Source organism: Ptychodera flava, chromosome 15 (genome assembly GCF_041260155.1).
Source record: "Ptychodera flava strain L36383 chromosome 15, AS_Pfla_20210202, whole genome shotgun sequence".
NCBI classification, from domain to species: Eukaryota; Metazoa; Hemichordata; class Enteropneusta; family Ptychoderidae; genus Ptychodera; species Ptychodera flava.
Window position 1 is genome coordinate 5,460,627 of NC_091942.1, and position 24,149 is coordinate 5,484,775.

General features: G+C 39.6%; 1 protein-coding gene across 4 annotated transcripts in view; it reads left to right on the top strand.

The window, feature by feature from the left end:
- The window catches only part of LOC139150982 (uncharacterized), a 37,414-nt gene that overhangs the window by 7,304 nt on the left and 5,961 nt on the right, over positions 1–24,149 (top strand). For all 4 annotated transcript variants that reach the window (XM_070723482.1, XM_070723481.1, XM_070723484.1 and 1 more), the window contains one exon: positions 4,790–4,984. In XM_070723482.1, the coding sequence (XP_070579583.1) occupies positions 4,790–4,984 (195 nt within the window). The remainder of the gene's footprint in view (positions 1–4,789; positions 4,985–24,149) is intronic.

A 24,149-nucleotide genomic window follows, 5' to 3' on the forward strand; every position in this document is an offset into this window, starting at 1 on the left:
ACTCTGAAAATAATTCTGATAGCAAAATTGACACAAAAAATTGGACTTTACTGTCACAGAAACGTGTTCAGTGCAGACTGCACAAGCATTGAAGCAAGCTGTGGTGTCAATGGGCCCGGTTTTTGAAATCAGTGAACAGACACTGACTCATTTTTCGGAGCAAATAAACCCTAAAATTAACTGTCGGTGACAACCAACCTTTCTGTTTGTTATTTTCCCCATTCTAAAATGACTGAAAAAAAGCAACTGGAGCAAATCTGACATCGAGAAAAACTCGACTCTGCATACAATTCAAAACAAGGGATCTAGCCCTCTAAGTTGTTCGTTTTAGCTCTACTGAGTCTGCGCACAAAACTACAAGACCAGCTAGGTCACTAGAAAAATACAGCTCACTGGTTTGCAAAGGGCAATGTTGATCCAAACTTACAGTAGTGAGGGATGATATACGCACAGTAAAAATGTGACAAACAAGCACATTATTTTTTTCAGAAGCTACAAAACATTCTTTTATAACTACAATAGATTTTTTTCTTGGTTTGTGTAGTGCAGACAGTTCAGTAAAAAATGAAAAAATCCCTTGAAGCATTACGGGAAAGCTCCATTAACTTAGGAATACCCGACTTCCCTAGAGGATCAATTTCACAGACCGGCCTTTCCAACAATGGCACTACAATGGCACCAGCTGGATTAGATAAACATAACAATGGAACATTCACACCTTGGGGATTAAAAGTCTTCTGTTTGTCACCCGAGTTGGTCAGGCAAGAACTCTGGTTTCAGGTACCATGCAAGTTAATGCAGCCTTCCCCTAATGGGTAGAGTGGAAATGGCTGGCTGTTGTTAATTTTGATGTTTGAATGTACATTAAGCCCTATGAAAGCAAACTTACAGAATATGTGCAAACAAACATACAGAATATTTAAGCATGAGGGAATATGCTACAATTTTTAGGGATATTAAAGCTTATGAATATTAATGAGCCATCCGCCACTCTTGGAAGCCCTATACATTCACAACAGTGATACCCAAATTTGTTGACTTTTGAAAAAATCTTATAGAGGATGGTGTTTGGAGCCAGCAGCTTGGATTGTGTAAGCAAGTGATTTATGGCTTGTAGTATGTATATCACAAGTGACATTACTGCAACATTAAAACTTACATATAAGATGTCATTAAATGTTTCAGTTAAATCCCCCCAAAAATTTTAAAATCCCCCTCAACAAATCCAGGAGAGGGGAACCAATCCCCCTGGTATAGTATCCTAGATGAAACACTGCATTGATGACAGTAAATATTGTGTTGTGTCAGTTCTTACAAGTCAGACTTACCTGTGGATAAAAAGTTCACTTTCCTGTCAAAGAATTGTAATTCAGCCATATCAATTTCCATGGCAGTCTAATAAACCACACACTTCAATTCTACTGATGAATATTTTATTTTAATAAATTGGTATTCAATTTGAGTGCATTTCATGAGGAAATTGTTCACTGGTAGTTTGTTTGAACGCGTACAAAATGCACATTGAGAAATAAAAAAAATGAAAAAAAAATTTCCCTACCTACCTACCCTATTTTTGAAAACCATGTAATCGGAACAGCACAATTTTTTTTGGCCTTAGAATGTAAAAGCAGACTCCATACAAGATGCCCTTGATTGTTTGCTGTTTTTGAGTGTACCCTAATAATAAGTACCGGTATGTGTTTTAAGGATGATAAATACCAAATCGTTCATTTTTCTGTCAAATTTTCAAAATTCTCTGAGAATACGCCTTGAAGTAAGACCCAGAATTGAGATGTGTCGCCAGTTCAAGATAAGGAATGGTTTCCGTGTAATTCACGATTTTTAAAAATCAAAACAAATGCACGTGGCTATCCCGGTTAAATCGGGGAGCTTTTGTAAACATTGTGGACACATTTGCATTGCTATTTCCATAATCCATCTTGAGTGACACAACGTTGCGTTGCACTAGCTAATTTACATAATGACGTGCTGTGACTTCTCCAAACACCAGGATTACTTCCGTCTGTAAACAATAAACCGTAATTAGATGTTTGTCGAAGCCTAGTCCAATAACAAGTATTCGTACAGTTCCAGACATAGTCTACACCAGAGAGCAAGTCATTTTTCTTAGTGTGGTCAAGACATCGTGTCAACGACGATTTCTCAGCAGTGCGACGTTTTATCACTCTTTGCTTAGGGTTGGTCGGAGCCTGCACACGCCGCTTTACGGTGGTTGACGTCTTTTTCGCAATGTTAGATAAACAATTACACAGTGTTCATTCTAGGATTTAAAAACAACGGGCCACTGTTGGCCCCAACTCCTGTTCCAAGGGGGCCATTTTAGAAAATGGGGGGCCATCATCATCACGCATGTAAAAACCTTGAATTTTCAGCAGAAAATACAATAGTCTATCAAGTCAAGAAAAGGAGAATACTGGAGATCGCCCCCCCCCCCCCCCCCCGTAACCAACCAAGCCTACTGCAAAGTTGTCCCTTGTACGTAAGCAACAGGCCCAATAATGGCAACAGCAAACCGTTTGGTTTGATTCAATTGTTTACGTAACTTATGTGATGAATTATTGATATGTCGGACTTGAACAACTGTACAAATTGCTAAGGACTGTGATTTTGACTGTGAAAACGATCATGATCAAAGCTTAGCGCACCGGTAGGATTTCTCCGGGAGTGGCCCTCGATTTGCACGCATCGACAATTAGGCTACTCATACACTGATATAGCACGAGACTGTAACCCGTACGACCTAAATAAAGTGATCGATACATCAACTTTTAAACATAACTCGTATGTATTAGCAAATTTACGATCATTGGTTCTGGCCAAAGGGTTTTACACAGCGGTGTTGTTCAATGCAATGACCTGGCTACTCTGGAAAACGAGATGTGTCCGACCATGATGGTCCGACCTAAAATGTGTTGCTCTTCAAAACGATCATGGACGTTTTCCTTGCAGTGTTCAACGTTTCGTTTGTACGGACGGTAGACGTTGCAAACGCTTCAATTTAAGGGACTGCCCGATCATCCTGGGTTCATCAACTATACTAGCTCTGCATGGCAGGGCTGTGTGTTACTACAAATATACCGGCGTTAAAAATCCGAGTGTCGACTAGCTTTCCACCTTTACGCAGCGGCCAGTGCCGTTGTTTTATATTCATCGGCCATGCCACATGCGTACGGCTCCAAAACACCGTTGCCCCTACATCAGTCCTTTCTACCCAGCTTCCTATGTACCACCATATATGCTGTAGTGGGTATTTAATTGCAAAGGTTGATAGGTAACTGAATCGTTTTACATATCACACTATGACTGAGGTAATGACCTTCGGGGAGCTACGCGAATGTATGAACTACGTGAACTCTGCGTGATCGACCCATTCATATAATGTTGCGCCCTTAGTGGCGCGTCAAACGTAGAAATGAGGGCCATTCGAGATTTTATTGCGCAATGGCGCGTCCTAGAATTAACTCTGCAATTAGTGCGATAGTACGCTATCAAGTTTACGGTTCTGCAATGTCTATATAGCGTGTGAGGGGAGTGTGATCTGGGGAACGCAAACAAGCTTATCTGCATATGAATTTAGGACACGCCCGCTATCAGTAATGACTGCTGACGTCATTGTTTTTCCCACTGAAGCCATTCGCTGTGGCGATGTGTCGACGCGCAAGGCTCCAAAAATTGGTAGTTTTCCGCGATTATTTTATTTTCCTGGGACTTTTTCTCTGAACAACTGTCATTCCCGGCCGACATCATCACTTGGTAACACAGTATTTCCGTGTTGAGGCTCGTGCACGTCTAATTATCAAATGCCGTAGCGTAGAAGTATCAAACATGTTTTTTGCGTTTTTCTCGAATTCAATGTGTGAATGAAGTACCCTTCTTTGGCACCTCGTCAATTCGCGCTCACAAACACTAGCTGCTTGAAATTCACACCGTCCATTGGAAACATAATGAACTCAAAATCCGTGTCTGGGATTTCCTTTATATGCCTTTGTTATTTTTTAATGCGCTCTTAAAGGTGTTGGACGAAGGTGCTTTTCAAGGAATTTTAATTATCACGCCATATAATTTGAATGGAGCCTCCGAGAAAAAATCACAGACACGGTTTTGAAGGATATTGTCAAGGCTTGTCAATGAAGAAATTCCAACCGGAAATCTTGCAGCGTGTTCGCATAAGGCCGGGAAAACCGGTTTTTGGAAGGTTCAGCAAAACGCTTGTCACGTGACTCTTATGCAAATAATGACCGTGCACTGTTCTTGGTCGGATAGCTCTATATCAGGGCTTTCAAAAAAAGTATACTTAATTGGGGTTTGGGACATGTTCAATTGAGAAAAAAATAAAAATCTGAAAGTGTCTAAAAGGTATTTATCATCCTTAAAAGTACTTGTGTACTGTTTCTCTCATGTATTTACATTGTAAGCTGGTGCTAATTTTCCATCTGCTACATACATGTATGCCATCAGTTAAAAAACACCGGCCAATTGACTAATATGTGAACACCATTAGAGGATTAAGTTGGTAAAGTCATATGAGACAAACCATCGAGTGAAAGGAGGCACGTGTTTTTTCAGCTTTATCACTGAACAAAGTGATTGACTGTGCACAACTTTCATAGAATAACAAAGAATTAAAATCACATAAACAATGTCAATGCCATTAATGCTAGAACCAAGGATTAAGAAATGTTGCTATCAGCTTTTTCTCTCTCGCACTGGTATGTCTGGTACCAAAATGGGCCAGCTTGTACATGTATCGCTTTCAACCTAACTACAGGTCTAGCACTGAGATTAGCTGAAGATATACCTGGGACATCCTTCTTCCTGTTTGGACATGCTGACCAACCACATTGCAGAGGATTGGTAGAAAGACGTAAAGAAGTCAAATGGTACTCAGGTCGCCATGGTTACCAGCAAAATCAGCTGAAATATGACATTGGTGCAGCACCAACCTCACAATATGGGTTGACAGGTAATAGTTATGGAAACCCATGACTGACTTAAATGGTCTAATATTATGTTGTACAGGCATTAACCATATGCCCAGGACAACATATTAAATGCCTAGGACAATATATTAAATGCCCAGGACAATATGGTTAATGCCTAGGACAACATGATATTAGACCACTTAAATCAGTCATGGCTTTCTATATAATAGTCCTCTATTCATCTATATCACTCGTTTGCTGCATAATCATGTAAATATCTAGAGAACTTTGATTTCTATTCCTTATGTTACGCTCAGCAAATTTTATATCAAATAATCAGTAAACGGAAAGCATGTAGAGTCAGACACTTTGGTTATCATATGTTGAAGTTAGTGACCCTTGGATAATGGAAACACACGTGTCCTGAAACTCACTCATGACATTGACTGCAAACCCCTACCCTGAACAATAGTTTGGAAATACCAAAATTCTGACATGGCATATACATATAGCTGATGCAAATTTGCATATGATAATGGAAAATTGGACCAACCCATATGTCATGCATAATCAGTTTTGTTAGCTCACATTTGGTTATACCAATGTGAGTTTATCGTATAAGCTGAAGTCGATGGCGTCTGTATGTATGTGTGTATGTATGTATGTATGTATGTATGTATGTATGTATGTATGTACGTACAGTATGTCCGTCAACATCAAAAACACGCAAACCGCTGCACATTTCAGCTTGGTATTTGGTGTGTGGATGCATCCTGAGCTATAGATGGGATTTTGTTCAAATGAAGTCTGCATTGCCAAAATTATGCAAATGAGCTTACAAAATGTGAAAATGGTCAAGAATTAATATCTCGAGAACCGCTGTTTTGATTGCTTTGAAAATTTGTGTGCAAGTACCTTAGGTGAACCTTATACAGTTTTATGAATATTGTGAAGATATCCTTAATTTTGTATTTTTGCTGAATTTTTTGGTGATTTTTCTCATTTTCAGTAAAAATTCTTCTTCTCTGAAACTGCTAGCCCAATCGCTTTCAAATTTGGTTGGATCTTTGCGAAGGTGTTACTCTTATAATTTGTTGAAATTAAGACTAAAATAAGGAAATTACTATTTTGGAGCAATTTTGTCATTTTTGGTAAAAAAATCTTAATCAGTATTTTCTTTATAAAACCCCTGGACAGACAGCTTTTATATTTGGTACACAGACGTACAGAGATGACAATAGTTAGATATGTGGAAATTGTCCTGAAATATACAATTTGTATTTTCAAGACAATATTGTCATTTTTGATCAAGAAAACTTGTTCTCAAATTACTTGTTTGATACCTTTGTAATTTGGCATAAAGTCCCGAGGGATGTTATTAGATAAATTTTCTGCTCTAAGTGTTGGGAAACCCCAAAATTTGTATATTTTAGGTAATTTTCTCTGTTTGTGACCTTAAATGACCTACACCAACCCAGGATATGTTGTGAGACAGTTTCAAAGGCTGTAAACATAATTTTGTCATATTTGGTATCAATTTGTAGGAAAATTTGATCCAGAAAACAAAGCTGAGGTGAATTTTTTCATTGCGGACCAATTTTTGCAACTTTTCTATGTAAGACATACAAGAACTGATGAGAAATTTGGATCCAAGATAATTCCAGATGTTGTAATCACCACCCACAGTGGAAGGCATTTCACTATCTGTAACTAACTTAAGTGCTGTTTACATTAGAATGATAACACTCATGGCATTAATTAAAAACTGCCCAAGGTTGTAAATATATTTCCTGTCATCTGGCGTTATGTAATACCAAGGGATGGAACATTTGATATTTAGGAGGGGGTAGGGTCTAGAAGATTGATGAGGTAGCATTACTTTGATGACCTCCAGTACCTAAGTTGGAGACCTTATTTGCTTTTTGTCATTCTTGTTTTTCCTATGTTTAAATATTTCTCGAATGGACCAATTCAAAGCGAATGTGAGCACACTGTCCTTGACGGTATTTTTTATCAAGTGATTGCTTTGACATGTATTATCCACTGTCCTGTATGATGATTGTTGTAGTAGTTCTCTATCTGTTCAGTGTATGACATTTGTCATCACAGTACTTTTCAAATTACAGCAACCTTTCCCCACGGCCACCCCGCTGAAAATTGAGCTATCTCAGAGTATCTGTACATGTCTTTACCATCCAAATACTGGGGAATTATAACGAACTCTACAACGTGTTGAAAGGTCTCAGTCAGAAAAATGTAACAACTTAGCCGGCTATTGAACCACTCTTTTTGGGAGTGGAGATTTAGCCGACTGGTTCTGTCTCAGGCCTCTCAGCTAGGCGACTGATGCCGTATGTTGTGGGTTCGAATCCGATTGAAAACTATCCGTATTAACATATGACAGTGTTAAAGGCACTGAAAAAAGCACCAAGTAAACATCAAGGCCAGTCTTTGATCAAAGATTTTGGATCATTGGTACATAATTTGTGAACCTTGGTTACATGTCTGACATCTAACAATCTGACTCCTTTAATTCATATGTCACAGGGAACCCCAGTAACGTTTACCTGCTCACTGCCCGGGCCCAAGCAAAAACACTGCAAAGCATACATCAGGCTTGTTATTTCGTGTGTCTTTAACAATACCTGGTTTTCCAAATCCTGCTTACACTGGACCAAAGGCAAAGTGAGAGCAAGTTGGCTTGGGGGTCACACAGCTTACGATACACAAGATAGACCGGTGTCTTGGAACAGTAGGGGGTATTTATTACTAATAAAAGATGGCACTACAAAGGTCAAAGGTTTACCCCGTTGAATGTAAAGGCTTTCTGTAAAAAGATGAAAAATGACTGCTGGCTACGGGGTAAAGCCTTGTAACCTAACTACAACCATTTTCAGTAATAGAGCGCGAAGCCACTGCAGTGAACTGCAATAAAACTGCTCACACTAATTAGTTTCAGCTGTAGCCAGCTGGCAAAGTCGACAACATTGTATGTGCCATGCAGACAGTTTGTCTGGGGAAGTTGAAATAACAAGTCATTGACAATGACATAGTCCCCACTTGTAATAGGATTATTAGTCTTGATGGGACAGGGAAATGTGGTCATTAAGAAGTATCACTGGAGTGTTTATGTTGAGATCTATGGGCACATAGGTCTATGTCATTGTTCCCAATTTGAAACACATGAGGCATGTCTAAGTTATGGTTCTAAATCAGGAAAAAAGATCAGACCTATAGCTGTATTGTCCAGCCAAGACATACATATGCGCATAATAATGAGGTACAAGATGTGACATCTTAAGGTCTAATATCCTATCAGAATTGGAGGGTATAGAACTTGTGGTTATTGAGTTATGCATATATATGTATAATCAATGTCAAAGGTCATAAGGTCACGTGACATTTTGAAAAAAATTGTATTGCTAATTAATCCCTATATGCCAAAAATCAGACCTCTAGCTCTATTCGCTTGCCCAGAATTAGATGTGTGCATAATTAATGAGGTAAAGCGTGTGTTGTCATAAGGTCTCCCACCCTACTAAATATAAAGGACATAGCACCTGTGGTTACGTATTTATTGACATAAACGTATATTTCAGGTCAAAGGTCATCGAGGTCACATGACATTTGGTCAAAAAATTTCTATCCTATAGTTATCCCTATATACCAAAAATCAGACATCCAGCTCTATGGGCTTGCTCAGAATTAGATATACGCATAATTAATGAGGTAAAGTATGAAGCATCATAAGGTCTCCCATCATACCATATATGAAGGGTGTACCACTTGTGGTTACTGAGTTATGGACAAATATGTATATTTGAGGTCAAAGGTCACCGAGGTCACGTGACATTTTGTCAAGAAAATTGTATTGCTAAGTTATCCCTATATACCAAAAATCAGACCTCTAGCTCTATTGACTTGCTCAAAATTAGATATGCACATAATTAATGAGGTACAATATGTGGCGTCATAAGCTGTCCCATCATACCATACATGAAGGGTGTAGCACTTGTGGTTACTGAGTTATGGACAAATATGTATATTTGAGGTCAAAGGTCACCGAGGTCACGTGACATTTTGTCAAAAAAATTGTATTGCTAAGGCCAAAAAAAAAAAAGAAATGTTTCTGGTCAGGCCTTTCTTAAAAAAATGGTGCGGCGACGCGGATTTTTTTCTTTTTTTCTTTTTTCTCCTCCTCAAGGGAGGGAGGAGGGTCAGTTAAAGCGCCAAAGCGTAGCGGCTAATTTGCATAATCATTTGCATATCATTAATTTATATTTGCATATGGATGTAAGCTTGCACATGCAGCCACACATACATGTACACTCAAAACAAAATGCAATGGTAACACACAAGTGTGCAGTTTGAACATCATGGAAACTCTTTATTACACTTAAATAAATCATCACAGTGTTGTAATTACAATTGCATTTAAACAGAAGATTCAGATTGAAACTTTGAGAGCAAGAAATGGTTCGTCTGATTGGAGTTTCATTAATACATATATTGCTCATAAATTGTCAAAACTTGCCAACAAAGAGGAAAATTCACAAGTTTAAGCTTTACACAATTCAAATGAATTGAGTTTTATATCATTTTTGAACACAAACACCGCGAATAATTTTTCATCGCGGGGATAGATTTCATCCAGCCCCCCCCCCCCCCCCCCCCCCCAACTTCTACTGCCACTGGACATCGTCGTTCGATTCTTGATTTTAAAAATACCACCAAGATGATCACAAGACATGAACTAAGTACGACTAGAATCCCTCGAAAATCAGGTGTAAAATCTTTCAGAGGACGTGTCAGAGTGCACCACCACAGGGAATTGAGTAATCTTGTTGTTGCTGTTGTTGTTGTTGTTGTTATTGTTGTTGTTGTTGTTGATGGTAATGATGATGATGATAATAAAAATATTAAAAAACAATGTGTCATTCCTTGCTGTTGTTTGTGGATGTTGTAGATAATTGTAAAAGAAAACTGTAATCGTGACCAAAAAACGACGTAGGTCGCCCAACGTCAATCCCGTCATTGCAATCCATTTCGTTGATCAAAGCATGGGAATGTGATCAAAGGCCCTGCTAGTGCTACACCACCTACCGCTGTGAACACTTGTCCGCGATGTATACTGAGTATTAAAGGTCTTTGTTGGTCGTAATAGTCGTTCTGGAATGAAAATTTGTGAACAACCCCACCGATTCTTCTCTTGTTTTAACGTTCCTCTCAACACTTACGGACAACTTATCTGATGCATACCATACTTCACACCTTCCACCAGGTTGAAAGTTGCAGTGAGCGCTAATGTGTAGACAATGCATGCATCAGCTGGTAGCTACGCAGAGCGTGTGAACTAAAGGATGGCGGGACTATTTGAAAGCGTAACGGGGAGAATCAAAGCGTACGGGGAGAGGCGAAAGCGTAGCGGGACCGCTATGGTCTGGAAAGAACACTGAGTTTTACAGTTTTATCAATATAGTAACATTTAAATTGTTCATGCAGTCACTGATCATGTGCCCCAAAGAATTTTCTCTTTCTCTTCAGCCGTTTTGGTTTGGTGTTATAGTAATCAGTATGTAGTTTGCCACAGCCGGCCGCCCGCCACAAACCAGGGAAAAAAAGGGTGACGCACTGTTGTTCAAGTGACGCGCGCGCTGACCAGGAACATTTGTTTTCTTTTTTTTGGCCTAAGTTATCCCTATATACCAAAAATCAGACCTCTAGCTCTATTGATTGGCTCAAAATTAGATATGCACATAATTAATGAGGTACAATATGTGGCGTCATAAGCTGTCCCATTATACCATACATGAAGGGTGTAGCACTTGTGGTTACTGAGTTATGGACAAATATATATATTTGAGGTCAAAGGTCACCAAGGTCACATTACATCTGAGATATCTGCGTGAACGGATGGACTCACGGATGGACTCACGGACAGACATGACCCAATCTATAAGCCCCCTGGACTTCATCCGTGGGGACTAAAAACTGTGTCACTGCATCCTTTTTGCAATATGAATACGATGAGAAACTAAATTTTTATTTTTCTTGGCCTTATACATGGGAGTCTATGGACTGCCTTATACATGGGAGTCTATGGACTGCCTTATACATGGGAGTCTATGGAGGTGAAAACTAAAAAGTCCTCTAACACGGCCAAATTTGATCGCATTGTGAAACAAATCGACGTGCATCTGTATGGGGTAGGGTACTATCCTTGTGCAAAGTTTGAAAGAAATTGACCTGGGCATGTCTGAGATATCTGCGTGAACGGACGGACGGCACGCACGCACGCACGCACGGACATGACCAAACCTATAAGTCCCCCCGGACGGTGTCCATGGGGACTAAAAAAGATTTGTACATTGACCAGTGCATGGTAATGTTACATTGTATCTTAATCTTGAACACAGGGTGCCAATCGTACACTCTCATTTACAACCCGAGCCTCAGACAGAGCTAGCTTTGCCTTTGTACAAGCAGACTTTTTGGTCTTTATCAAGTAGCCTTGTTCAACACCAAAGTGGCCATGGCTACAGCTGAAACTAATTAGTGTAAGCAATTTTATTGCAGTTCACTGCAGTGGCTTCGCGCTCTATTACTGAAAATGGTTGTAAAACTAACTACTACAAAAGTACTACATCTACACAGAAAAATCCCCCTAGAAATTACAAAGCACGCAATCAGCAAAAGTTTACATAAACTCTCAAAATGTCAAACTTCCATTAAATACAAACGTTCAGCATGAAATTACTGAAAAAAGTAACTATACAAGGAAATTGTCTTTCATAAATCTACAGTCGCAAACCTCTATTAGTTACGCAAACCATTTTTATTAGAAAAAAAAAATATATATATATAGGGTTGGGAGGGAGGGAAATTCGAGCAGGGCTGCTGCTTCTGGTACAGTATAGCACCTGTACCTGCTGCTGCTGGCAATAGCTTGCTGAAATGCATCTAGCAATGCCCCGTTTTATACAGCTTGACTGCATACTAATGCATATTTGTTTATGCATGCCAAGTGTCTGATTGGCTGGCAATATTGAAAGTGCAGCTTAACTTAAAAATGGAAATGTGACTTTTCCAAGATGACCCTTACAGGGAAGCTGTCAAAGATTAGCAAAGCATTGTAATGCAAATGACCCTTTATAATTTACAATCAGAAATGAACTTCACGACCTTCAACATGGAAATGAATGTAAATCTTTTTGTGACCCCCCTAGAAAGCTACACCAGGATTTGAAACTAGTTAGATATTAACTATGCCTCAAATCCTGCTTACACTGGACCAAAGGCAAAGTGAGAGCAAGTTGGCTGGGGGTCACACAGCTTACGATACACAAGATAGACCGATGTCTTGGAACAGTAGGGGGTATTTATTACTAATAAAAGATGGCACTACAAAAGTCAAAGGTTTACCCCATTGAATGCAAAGGCTTTCTGAAAAAGATGAAAAGTGACTACTGGCTACGGGGTGAAGCCTTGTAACCTAACTAAAACTAACTACATGTACTACAAAAGTACTACATCTACACAGAAAAATCCCCAAGATCCAAGACAGTTGATGTAGGGTGTAGTTTAGGAGGTAGGTAAATGAGCAGCCAACTGACCAATTGTTTGAAAACGAAGTGGAAGGGAAGGGTGAAGATATTGTCTGAAACAGTCACTCTTCCAATCACCTATCATTTGATAAGCTCTGTTGGGATTCCACACCGCAAAGCCCAAGATGCACCCCCTCGGCGAAAAACTATGAGCAGAATACTGGTGAACATTTCCAACAATTGTGGACAGAATGCAAAGCAAACGTTTGGAGAACATGGATGGCAAGACAGGACGAGAAGGAGGTAGGACAAAGGCTTGTCCTGAACCTAGGCTAGGAGTACGTACAAAGGCAGCAATGACAGCAGAAATGGGCAAATGGGAGGACCAGGAATGTTATAGGAAGGGGAATAACAAGTTCCCGGTCCCTTGTTTGAATAGTTTTTGACCTCCTTATCACAACGCCAAGACCCCAAGGGAAGGCCAAAAAATGACCTCTGGTAAGATGCTTAGAGGGGTCAAAGAGCCTATTTGAGGGGGAAGAACATTAGATCTCCTGAGCAAACCAAAGACAAAACTAAGCAAATAGCCCAGAACACTATATCTTTAGTATCATTAGAGTTGAGTTGAGACCGAATGGCAAGCAGAATATCCGGGGTTATGGGGAGTTTACAACATACTGAGGTCCCTTAACCCTTGCTATCCCTTCAAGCAATGTGGAAAGCAAGAAATTGTCCTCAAGAGGGTTGGGAAAACCGCATCTGAATGTAAAATACGGACAATATTAAGATACTGGCGGATGGATGTGACCTTAAGACGCTTTGCAAGATGTGCAACATACCTGCACAAAACCATGGGGTCAACTGGGGTAGGGTTGTAACCAAAGGACAGACAAAATTCTAGGTAGGCTCAGCGGTGGGCAGCATATGATGATTTTGTTGATGGAGCAAAAGTCTGCCCCTGTAAAAGGCAATGTCCTGGTCGAGTTCTTTCTCCAGCTGTTTGAGTTGAGTATCTGAGGAATTAGGACAGAACAGTGGAATGAGACATGTGGCTAGGGAAGGAAGAGAGAAAGTCGGTGGTCTGTTTAGGGTACTGGTAGGGACTGCTAGATGTGAGAAGGTTGTAGAAACGAAAAGATTGACCAGGTTGGTGTAATTTAGATATGACATCCGGAATATCGTTTTTTTTCAGGGATATGTATAGCCTTGATGTTAAAGTTGAAACAGACTGATAGCCAGAATAACTCCCGTAAGGCACCCATCACAGCTGGTGTTTTTTGGTGTCCCTTGATTTATGCAAGCCATAGCTACAGTGCTATCAGTGAAGATGTGAACTGTACAGTCTCTCCAATATTTAGCCCAGCGTCTGGCAGCCAAGATAACTGACAACACGTCCTTATGATTGATATGGAGACTGGCCACCGCTGGGCAGGCATAAGACCACAAAGTATATTGCCAATCACCTCTATAGAAGATGCCAGATGCCATGTTTGATGCATCAATGTGGACATCAGTAATTCAATTAGGAGGGGGTCAATGAATTTAGTACGGCCATTGAAAAGGGGGAGACACTTCAACCACCATTGTATATCCAAAGCAAAATCCTGAGACAGAAGAAGCTTGTGCGAGGCGTTGCTTGGTTTGTTAGCTGGTTGAGAATGCGCCGGAGGAAAGTTCTACCTCCTTTGATCACTCTGCATGCCCATGCAATTTTCCTTGCAGGGTTCTACAGCTGGCGGCGGCTTGCCCGCTTTTTAGCGGAAAAAGTAATAAGCAGATTGTACAATTCTTGAAGCTTCTACTGCAGCAATTGCAAAGTAAGTATAACAGTATCAGTTTCGATGCCTGAGAAATCTATCCTTTGGGTAGGGCCTTCAACCTTTTTCAAAGCAATGCGGAAACCTAAACGTCTAAGCAAACCCAGAAGTGTGTTCAGAGCTTCCAAACACGTCTGATAATCAGGAGCAATAATGAGGAAATCATCAAGATAGACCACTAGAGCATAGAAACCACAGTGAGCCATCATACGCCTAACACTTTGTGTCAATCTGTGGAAAATGCTGGGAGACAACTTTGCCCCAAAAGGAAAAAGGGTATCGTAAAGAAAAGTTGGGTGTTTACTGCCTTGAAAAGTCCACTCGAGGTAAGTGGATTGGTAATTGGAGGGATGAATCTTGACAGAGCGGTAAGCAGACTTGAGGTAAACTTTAGCCAGATAACTACCGGGAGAAATTAATTTAATAGCATCATCAAGGGATTGATATCGGAAGTGTTGATCAGAAGCATAGTCATACACTGCTCTACCTTTTGGCTGACTGCAGTCATGAATAAGTCTCACATCAGAGGAGTTAGGTTTAGGGATGGCCCCCAAGGTACTAACTATGGTTGGTTTTTGAGAGGTTACAATATAATGGCCCTCTGCTATTTCGTCAAGCAACTGGTTTTCAACCTGTCGTTTAGCTGCACCCGTTGCTGACTGATAATTTTTTGTGTGAGCTGGTTCTAAAGATGTATTTTTATCAATAATGTGGAAACCATTCTTGATGCCATCAAGTAAGCAGTCAGTATCGGGGTCATTTTGGAGCTCTGTTTGCCAACTGAATAGTTAAGTGCAAAATCATGTGTGGGTCTGGTGGGAAGGAAAAAGGTTGCGACTCATTACCTAGTTTTTTGAACTAGGGCCATTAGAAGTTACATGAGATGATTGTGGATGGGCTTTACGGCAAGAGGCATCAAGACAAATGTGGGCATAATTACAGGTAGAACCAAATTTGCAATGGCCCTTATTAAAGCCTAGACATATGGGTTTACCAGACGTAGAATCTATGGGTGCTGGTGAACGACCAGTAGCTTTAGCCTCACTGTATTTAGTGATGTACACACTGCGCTTGACAGTGTAAGTATTAGTAGAGGACCCTTTTCTCTCAGAGAACGGTGGATATGTGGTGAATATCACTTCCCCAAGGGAACTTATATTTTGCCTGAAGTTGGCGATATTGCCGATCATAAAGAAGAATGGAGGTCCAAGTGAATCTGTTTGCCAAAAGAGATATTTTTCTTGAATATGCTAAGTAATTATAAATGCTCTGACCCTAAAGCTCACCATTTTGCAAGTTTTCATACATAGTAGCATAAATGCTCCATGCCATTGAGAGGGTGAAACTGACTCAAGTCTAGGTTTACTCGTACCTGGTTCATAAACCAATTTGTCACCATTTTGTCCAACACTTAACACTTTGACAGTATCATTAATTGACAAATAGTCTACAATATCAGCGTATTTTACCCCTTTTATGCATGTGTCCATGTACACTTGGGGATCTAAATCTGGCCGTGGCTGATTGAAAGAGTTCTGTGAAATAGACTGGGAGGTTGGTGAAGTAAAAGAGTTCAACACAGTTTGTGGGTATTGTACCTTGTGATTCTTGGGTTCTTGGCTGGTTCAGTGCTTGTAGAAGCTGTTGAAGTGGAGAGGAGCTGGCTGATGAGGTACTGCTGGTGCTGGCTGAGTTGATACCATTGGTTGGAGCATTTGTACCTGATGCAGTCCCTGCTTGTCCATGTGAAGTGCCGGGAAGTTGTTCTGCTGGGGGAACTTGAGGGGCTGGCTGTGCGATTGATTGTAGGAGCTGCAGAAGTACCTGGTAGTTTGCTTCTGGGCGAGTCGCCTTGGTTTGGTCAATTCCACCGATGGGGAGCGCCATTTGCACTGAGGTCCCTTCTTGCCTCAGCATGTCGCTGCTGGCGGTTGTACTGCTCACAGGAAAACTACCTTGAGTAGATGGCATGGTAGTTTTGACTGTGTCTGAGGTGGCCTGAGTCTGATCATTGGCAGTAGATTGGATGGATGTGTGCCCGTCTGTATTATGAAGTTTACGGATTGCCGCCAAAAGGAACTTGCGCTGGGCCAGTGGTTCGATTTCCATAGCATCGATGTCTTCTCTGTCAAGAAGATGCATGGCTGTCATGGTGACAAACCCAGTAGAAGCTAGCGTTGTCAGTGTGAAATTCGTCAGGTCATTCTCTGCTGCCCATTGCTTGACTTCTAAGGATGTTTCTACACCAACTTCAGAAATCAGAGTTCTCTGACTTGACGGAGTAAAGTTCAGCGAACCAGTGAACTTTCCAGGCAACGTACATGGAGTAAGGCAGGATGGATCTATGGCAAATTCAAGCAGGGCTGCTGCTTCTGGTACAGTATAGCACCTGTACCTGCTGGTGCTGGCAATAGCTTGCTGCAATGCATCTAGCAATGCCCCGTTTTATACAGCTTGACTGCATACTAATGCATATTTGTTTATGCATGCCAAGTGTCTGATTGGCTGGCAATATTGAAAATGCAGCTTAAAGCCGCCGTTCTCAATCCCAGGTTCGCGCATTAGTGGGTACTCCACCCTGTCAACATAGTATCGTTTTCATTGTTTTGCGTCAAACGCCGCTATATTAGTAGATTAACATAAATTCACGCCGAACATCGATGAGCACGTCGGAGTACGTACATTTTGGCATGAGGTGTTTTCACCATACTTGGTACGTTCAAGTTACAGATTTCACTGATTCCAGCGGTGTGTCGCTTGGAGCCAGATGCAGACAGTGTACATGTCCTCGACCATCTTCTCCCTCTACTGTCTATGCCTCGATCCACAAAATTACAAGTCAATATGCTGGTATGCAAAAAACCCGATCTGCATCGTTTGAATCTCTCAAATTCTTAGAACTAATGTTTTATTAAATTTGGAAACATCGGTGTCGAAATAATAAAATGAGTATTTTCTGAAGATTGAACCGTGATCCCGACGTACACAAGTAGCCAACATAAAACTTTTATGAGGCCAAGATGGCGGTTGGAAGTCAGAAAACAAGTCCAGATCATCGTGTATTACATGTTTTGCCAATTTGTGTTGCGAGACTTCGTTTGCATTGGAACCAAAACAGTACAAAAATCAGATGCATTTCGAAAACTCGGACAGGAAATCTCGTAAATTCGTCAGACGTAATGAACTTTGATCGATATGCAGCGAAACTGCATCGTGTGGGTTATCGATATGGTGGCACTTGCTCACGTGGATACGTACGCTCGAAGTGACGGCGGAACGAAACAGAGAAGTCAAATCATCCTTTTTTAGCTCCATGGTCAAATAAACATTTGGTTTATTAGTAGACTCATGAAGGTACAAACGACACTCCATGGGAAACTATACACGGATACCATACTGCTTCACACCTCTGTGCCGGAGTATTGAGCATTTTTGATTTGTCATTCTGAGTTTAGCATCATTAGTTTGGCAATGACAACGCGTCTATCTGACTCCGACTCTGTCGGAAGTATTGGGTTTCTCACTTCTGTACACTCGTCTATGGGGCGAATAGTCCCAGAGCTGAATAGCCCACCAAGCGACTGTGGGATATCCTTGACCGGACACACCCTTGGCGTGATGAGCGATTTTTCGCCCGAAAACAGCATCTGATGCAGGCCGATGACGTACTCGTCAAAAGAAGAAAATTGATTTGTCATTTTGCGTGACTTTTGTTGTCCGTTCGTTGTATCCAAATTTGCCCGGCGTACCATACATATTTGCCATCGTTGGGTGTACGGTAGAAGCCACAAAACCAAATCAAACGGCCCTATTCGGGGCCATCAAACTTTCCAGGAAGAGAGACTTTCCAGGAAGAGAGAACCCGATAATACATATTTCTCCTTCACGGCACGTTTTGTGGAGGGTCCGTGTTCACGGTTACTAAGATGTAATCGACTTGAATGTCTTCTGATCACGTTTTTATCCCCAGAAATGGGGCGGGTAGATACAAAAGTTGGACAACTGTGAAGAAACTATCGCGCATGTCTTTTGACACTGGAAATCTTGACACATTTTTTATTTAATTTAGTCACCATAAGCAGGTTAGGCGAATGCTAATCGACATTAGGTACACATCCAGCTGACTCGTGTCTTACTTTGCACAAGGTTTGATTGACAATGGTATTCAAATCCCAATCGGCGTCCCCTCAGTCAACGTTCTCACTGGCCACGCACAATTACTCACTAAAATTGTCCCGAAAACTTATCGGTTTAAAAAGTATGGAATCGTTATGTATTGATCAGGTATTTACCCTGCTGTAGGGCATTCCCATTTCATAAATTTTCATAAAAAACACCCAAGAAACCGCAATCTGTGGAGCTCTCAGTTCAAGCTACTCACACGGCGTCTCTTTGCATAATGAGCGTCCTTCATGTAATCGGTATTTATAACAATGGGCGTCTTTATTAAACAATGGGCTCTTTAACAAAATGGAGATGTGACTTTTCCAAGATGACCCTTACAGGGAAGCTGTCAAAGATTAGCAAAGCATTGTAATGCAAATGAGACCTTTATAATTTACAATCAGAAATGAACTTCACGACCTTCAACATGGAAATGAATGTAAATCTTTTTGTGACCCCCCTAGAAAGCTACACCAGGATTTGAAACTAGTTAGATATTAACTATGCCATCAACTATAAGCCTTAAAATAATCACACAAAACAAAGGCCTTTGTCAGTAACATGTATTACTTGCAGTTGACACAGTTGACTCATGAGTGTGCCAGAAGTGACCCAGAGTGCGCAAGAGTGCGGGACAACAGGTTCCATTTCAACATGGACATTGTCGCAAGGGCACGCCCTGTCTGCAACACTGTATGACTGCTTTTGTTTCTTGTACCCAGCTTCATCAATGTTGCAACTGCGTAGGAATTCAAGGGTGTTGTCTGTGAGTATGTCATGCTAGTCTGCTTTTGCAAATATGAATGCCCCTCCCTTCTGTACAATCGCCGACACCACACGCTGAAACATCACATGATGGAGAAAATATTTTGCAGCTTGCGATGAGTACCTGGTGATAAAAGCAAATTAACAGTACTGTATAATTAGACCAATTAAACCCCATTGAAAATAAGCCTATACAGTATGTAAAGCAAAATATTAGATTACAGGAAGGGGCAAGTTCAACAACTGTCAAGCCACTTGAGATTTTCTTGAATTTGAATGGTATGCTATTTCTCGAACTTCTAAAGGTCCCAATAAACTATCAGCATAAATATTCATTTTCAGGTCCTACTATTAGATCTGGCTTTTCCCAATTTTTTCCTCCATGTATGAACAAATTTCAGCTGAACATCCTGCAACAATATGACTGAATGCTGTGTGTCCGTTAAAGATAAAAGCTATAATCATGATTTACACTTACTGATTTTTCTCATTTTTTGGGTGTCTGTACTGTATGGCGGCATCAGATGACTCTGCATGACTTTGTTTTAATGCAGATCATCTAGACCCAGAGCTTAGAAGGCTCTTGATGTTATGCTCTGCATCCTTCGGGAAGTTGGGATATTGGTTATAGTGAAGGGATATTGGTTATAGTGAAGGAACTTTCCATGTCTTCAAGTTTCAGGCTTGACAGCACTGAAGACACTCTTCCTGTTGGTGTTCATGATGTGTCATGTCATTACACTTCATGACAGTTTCTTCATCAGGCATCAGTACAAACTTTTGATGGATGAAGTAATTCAGGTACATGTACCGTTATGATGCTGTAGTGACCACAGATGCGTTGATGATGTTGCTGTTGTTGGTGTTGTTATCCCTAAAGGCATGGGTCAGGCAATCAATTTCAATGGAAAACAAAAGGCTATGACACCTTCACAGCCCTCTTACAGACTAGAACAAACTTGATTCCTGGGATCGAGTCTGCTACCTTTAACTCTGCTTTCACTGTATTTGTAACTTGTTTTTAGAGCATTTTCGAGACATACCATAAATCACGCATACCGGTAATCACAGAAACTGACTAGCAGCCTTAGAAAGTATACACTAACTTTTGTTGTCAAACAATGTCTCTTTCTTTTGAGATGTGAGTTTGTCTATGTATGTAGTAGCAGCCACTCTTACATGTAATTCATTGTTGAGCTGGTACAGGATTATGTTACTGGTGTCATGGGCCTCACTGAATGAGTGTGCAGATCTTCAAAGGTTCATATCTTCTGTGGAATAGACTTCATGGCTTCTGTGAACGGGGCTCTCTTAGATTGGATGCAGCCCGTAATGTTAACGAACTACATGTACCTGTATTGTTAATGTACCGGTAGTCCCTGTTGCATTCTGTGACGTTGTAAAGACTGAGGAACTGTTTTCTGATTGTTGACTCTCTTGCCAATCAGATCATATAACAATGATAGCTCATCAAAATAGAATAGCATTTGATACTACAAATAACTGATGAAGGCATTAAAGGAGAAAATAGATGTATAAATACATGTATGTGGTTCTTTGGCAATTTTCATCTCTTCCGAGACAACTTTTCCTGAATATTCCATTGCATATTCTTCAGACCTGCAAGAATCACATTTCCTGGAATTAATTTTTTTCTGTCCCTTTCTTGCAAGGACGCCTGTCCACAGAATGAATTTTTCTTGCCTCTGCTCTGTAAACTCAATCTTCCCGTTTGGCCTCATGTTCATACTCTAAGAATAAGACTAAGAAAATACTTGCTGTTAAAATAATAGAAAACATTTCTAGCTTCTGTCGGCACATACTCTCCCTTCAATCAGATTAAAAGACTTTCTGTTCTATAATTTGTAATGATACATAAGCAGCCATAAAAGCAATTTTAAAAATTCATAAAATGGGTTTTGAATTTCAGGTGCATGTCTCTGTTTCAACGTGATAAGTTCATACAATAATAAATATCTTAAAATGATAAATATTTAAATTGTTGATGAATCATGAATCACATGCAGTCACTCACACACTGTAAAAATTGATTGTATTATTGTAGAAGGTATATTTAAACTTTTAAATTCAATATAAAATGAAATTTTCCAATTGAAATCTGTAGATATATGCCTCATATTCATACACAGTTCCTAATTTATCACACATGTAGATAATAAAAATTGTAATAGCATTTACAGTAAATATAAGCTTTTGTGCAATATGAAATTTTAAAATTGTCTGAAATTATTTTCCAGTGTCAGGTACCTATTGAATTCACATATCAGTATATCTTAAAATTGCAAAATATTTGAAATTCGCTCCTTAACATATGAAACTCTCAATTTGTACATATGATGACATGTAAATTCTTTCAATAAGAAACCTTCACAGACAGCTCAGAAAGTGAGCTGTATTACTGTATAGACTCTATGTGTGTGTTTCAAATAGCTTCTTTAATTGTGGGGTAATACTACTTTTGACAGCTGATTTGTTAATATCAGACATTAAATTGTGAGAGCAATATGCACAACGTGAATCAGACTCGGATTTGACATTTCCACAGAAGCAGTGGTTGGGATCTGAGAAATATATATCTGAGAGATATATTTTTCATTTTCCCTGGTTTCACAATGGGTTGCTCTCCGATATGTGTCCGATTCAGGAACTCTCTTTTGCAGCCAGTACAACATGACAAATTCATGGCGGAACACAAGTGACCACCTGTTTTGTGGTGTAGAATTTTCACTGTATTCCTGTAACCTCTAATGTTTGGCCTCTCTACTGGTACCTTCCATAATATTGAGACTCAACCCCATTCCAAATTTTTCATAAACACCTCAGTGTGTACAGGAACACAGTACCCAATATGCCAGACAGTGTTATTGACATTCAGGAAACAGTAAATGAACACTGAAACACAACTTGCATTTCAACTTCAACTCTGCGAGCATAACATCTGTTAGATTGAATCTTGAGCTCAAACTGGTTATATCTCTCAGTACTGTGCCTATATTGGTATCGGTATATACATGTATGCATACCAATAGAATACCAAACCTCCCTTGGTTTGTTAACTACTTTACATCAAGCACTTTGACCAGACACATATAATTTTGTGACAATTTACAAGACTGTTTACTAAAGTGAAACAGTATTGACAATTCTGTCAGTATTTAGAGCTGTGACTACTTCATTGCACAATTTACCTGCTTTAACTACATATTTAAGCGCATAGAGAAACTTGTAAAGTGAGCAAATTACAGGCAGATTTTTCAGTTTGATTCCATTTTCCATATCCTTTTTTCTGGTGTCAGTGCAAGTGCATAGATCAGAAGCATTTTAAAGTAGCATGCCAGGCATTATTTTTCAAACGCGATGGTTCTAATTTTCTTTGTCAATATGTTGACCTAAAGGAGGGAGAAATTCCTGCCAAGATTAATTCTTGGCGATGAACTCTGTTATCTTGCTTCTGTTGTTTTTAACATTCTTATCAGTAGCTTTATTTAGGGATACTTTGAAATTTTCAACTTTTTTCACCATTTTCACCCTTTCAGTATATTTCCATGATACCCATTTATAGTCTTTGCCTACACTTCCACCCCTTTCATCACAATTATCCTTACTCACATTGGCAAAAGAGCTGAAGAATCTTGCAGCATTTGAGAGCTCACCACACACACTGGCAAGATCCTTTTGATAGAATGGAAGCAGAGAGATCTTAAAAGTGACATTCATGTTGTTAATGCAGTTTACTTTGTGTTCAATTTCAGTTCAATATACCTCAAGGTACACTATCTGTAACCTGTGACTATTTTTTTGCAATATTTCTAATTTTCAGAGAACCACACTTGCTTGTTCTCTTCCGCATACAACCCTATTATTCCCAGTATTTTGTTTGCCAAAAAGCCATTATATATCTAATGACCATCATTACTGTTATCCTTGTCTGGACCTGAATCCAATTTCAACAATAACAATGCTGATTGCATACATAAAGTATGGATTTGTTGATAAGCTAAACACTGGGTATGTCATGCTGGGGGGAGTTGAACAAGAAATACTAGTTAAGACAGAGAACAAAAATACTGGTAAAATTGCCAAAAGTACAGTGTAGCTATAATGTGAAATAGAAGAGACTACATGAGCTTAACACTAATTCTCATCAAAATTATTTACTATAACATAGTTTTTTAGCTGCTTACAATTATTACAGAATCAGTTTGATGTTCCTTGATTTGTATATCTTACCTTTCTATTTTTTCTGATGCCACTTTCCAATCTACAAGCTTTCTGATTGAGTCTATCAAGGGTAGACCAAGCTCTCTTACACTTAGAGTGCTGTAATGTTTCCCACCAAAATTTTATTGCAACATTTTACCAATTTTTATGAATTTTTGTGTAATTTTTTTGGATAATTTTAGGCCAAATGGAGATCACATTTCATTGGCTACAGTTTTTTATCAAATTTTTTCGCAAAAATTAGAAAAAATTGACTGGGATAAATTGTATAAAAAGCTTCATGCATTAATCTTTTTTTTAACCTTGCCTTAACTAGCTCATTATGTGTCTGTTTACTCTGCCTTGATAGCCTAATATTCAAACATAACTCTCTCTGGTTTCCGTTCAGTTTCTACATCTGTCCCTTGATGATCCAGCATAGTATTTCTGTACTCCTGTCCTACTCATTTTTTCCAGCAGCCCATTTCCCAATATCAAATCTACCTCTATAGTGAGTACTTATTGTCAGTCAGTGTTAAAAGGGAAGTTATAGGACCGTGGGCACACTAATAATAATAATAATAATACATAGGGCTCAGCCCATGGTGTCGCACCAGGCGTTGAGATTACAAATGTTATTTGTATCGATTCATGATTAGTAATCATAAAGGATAAAATAGAATTAATTGTTACTT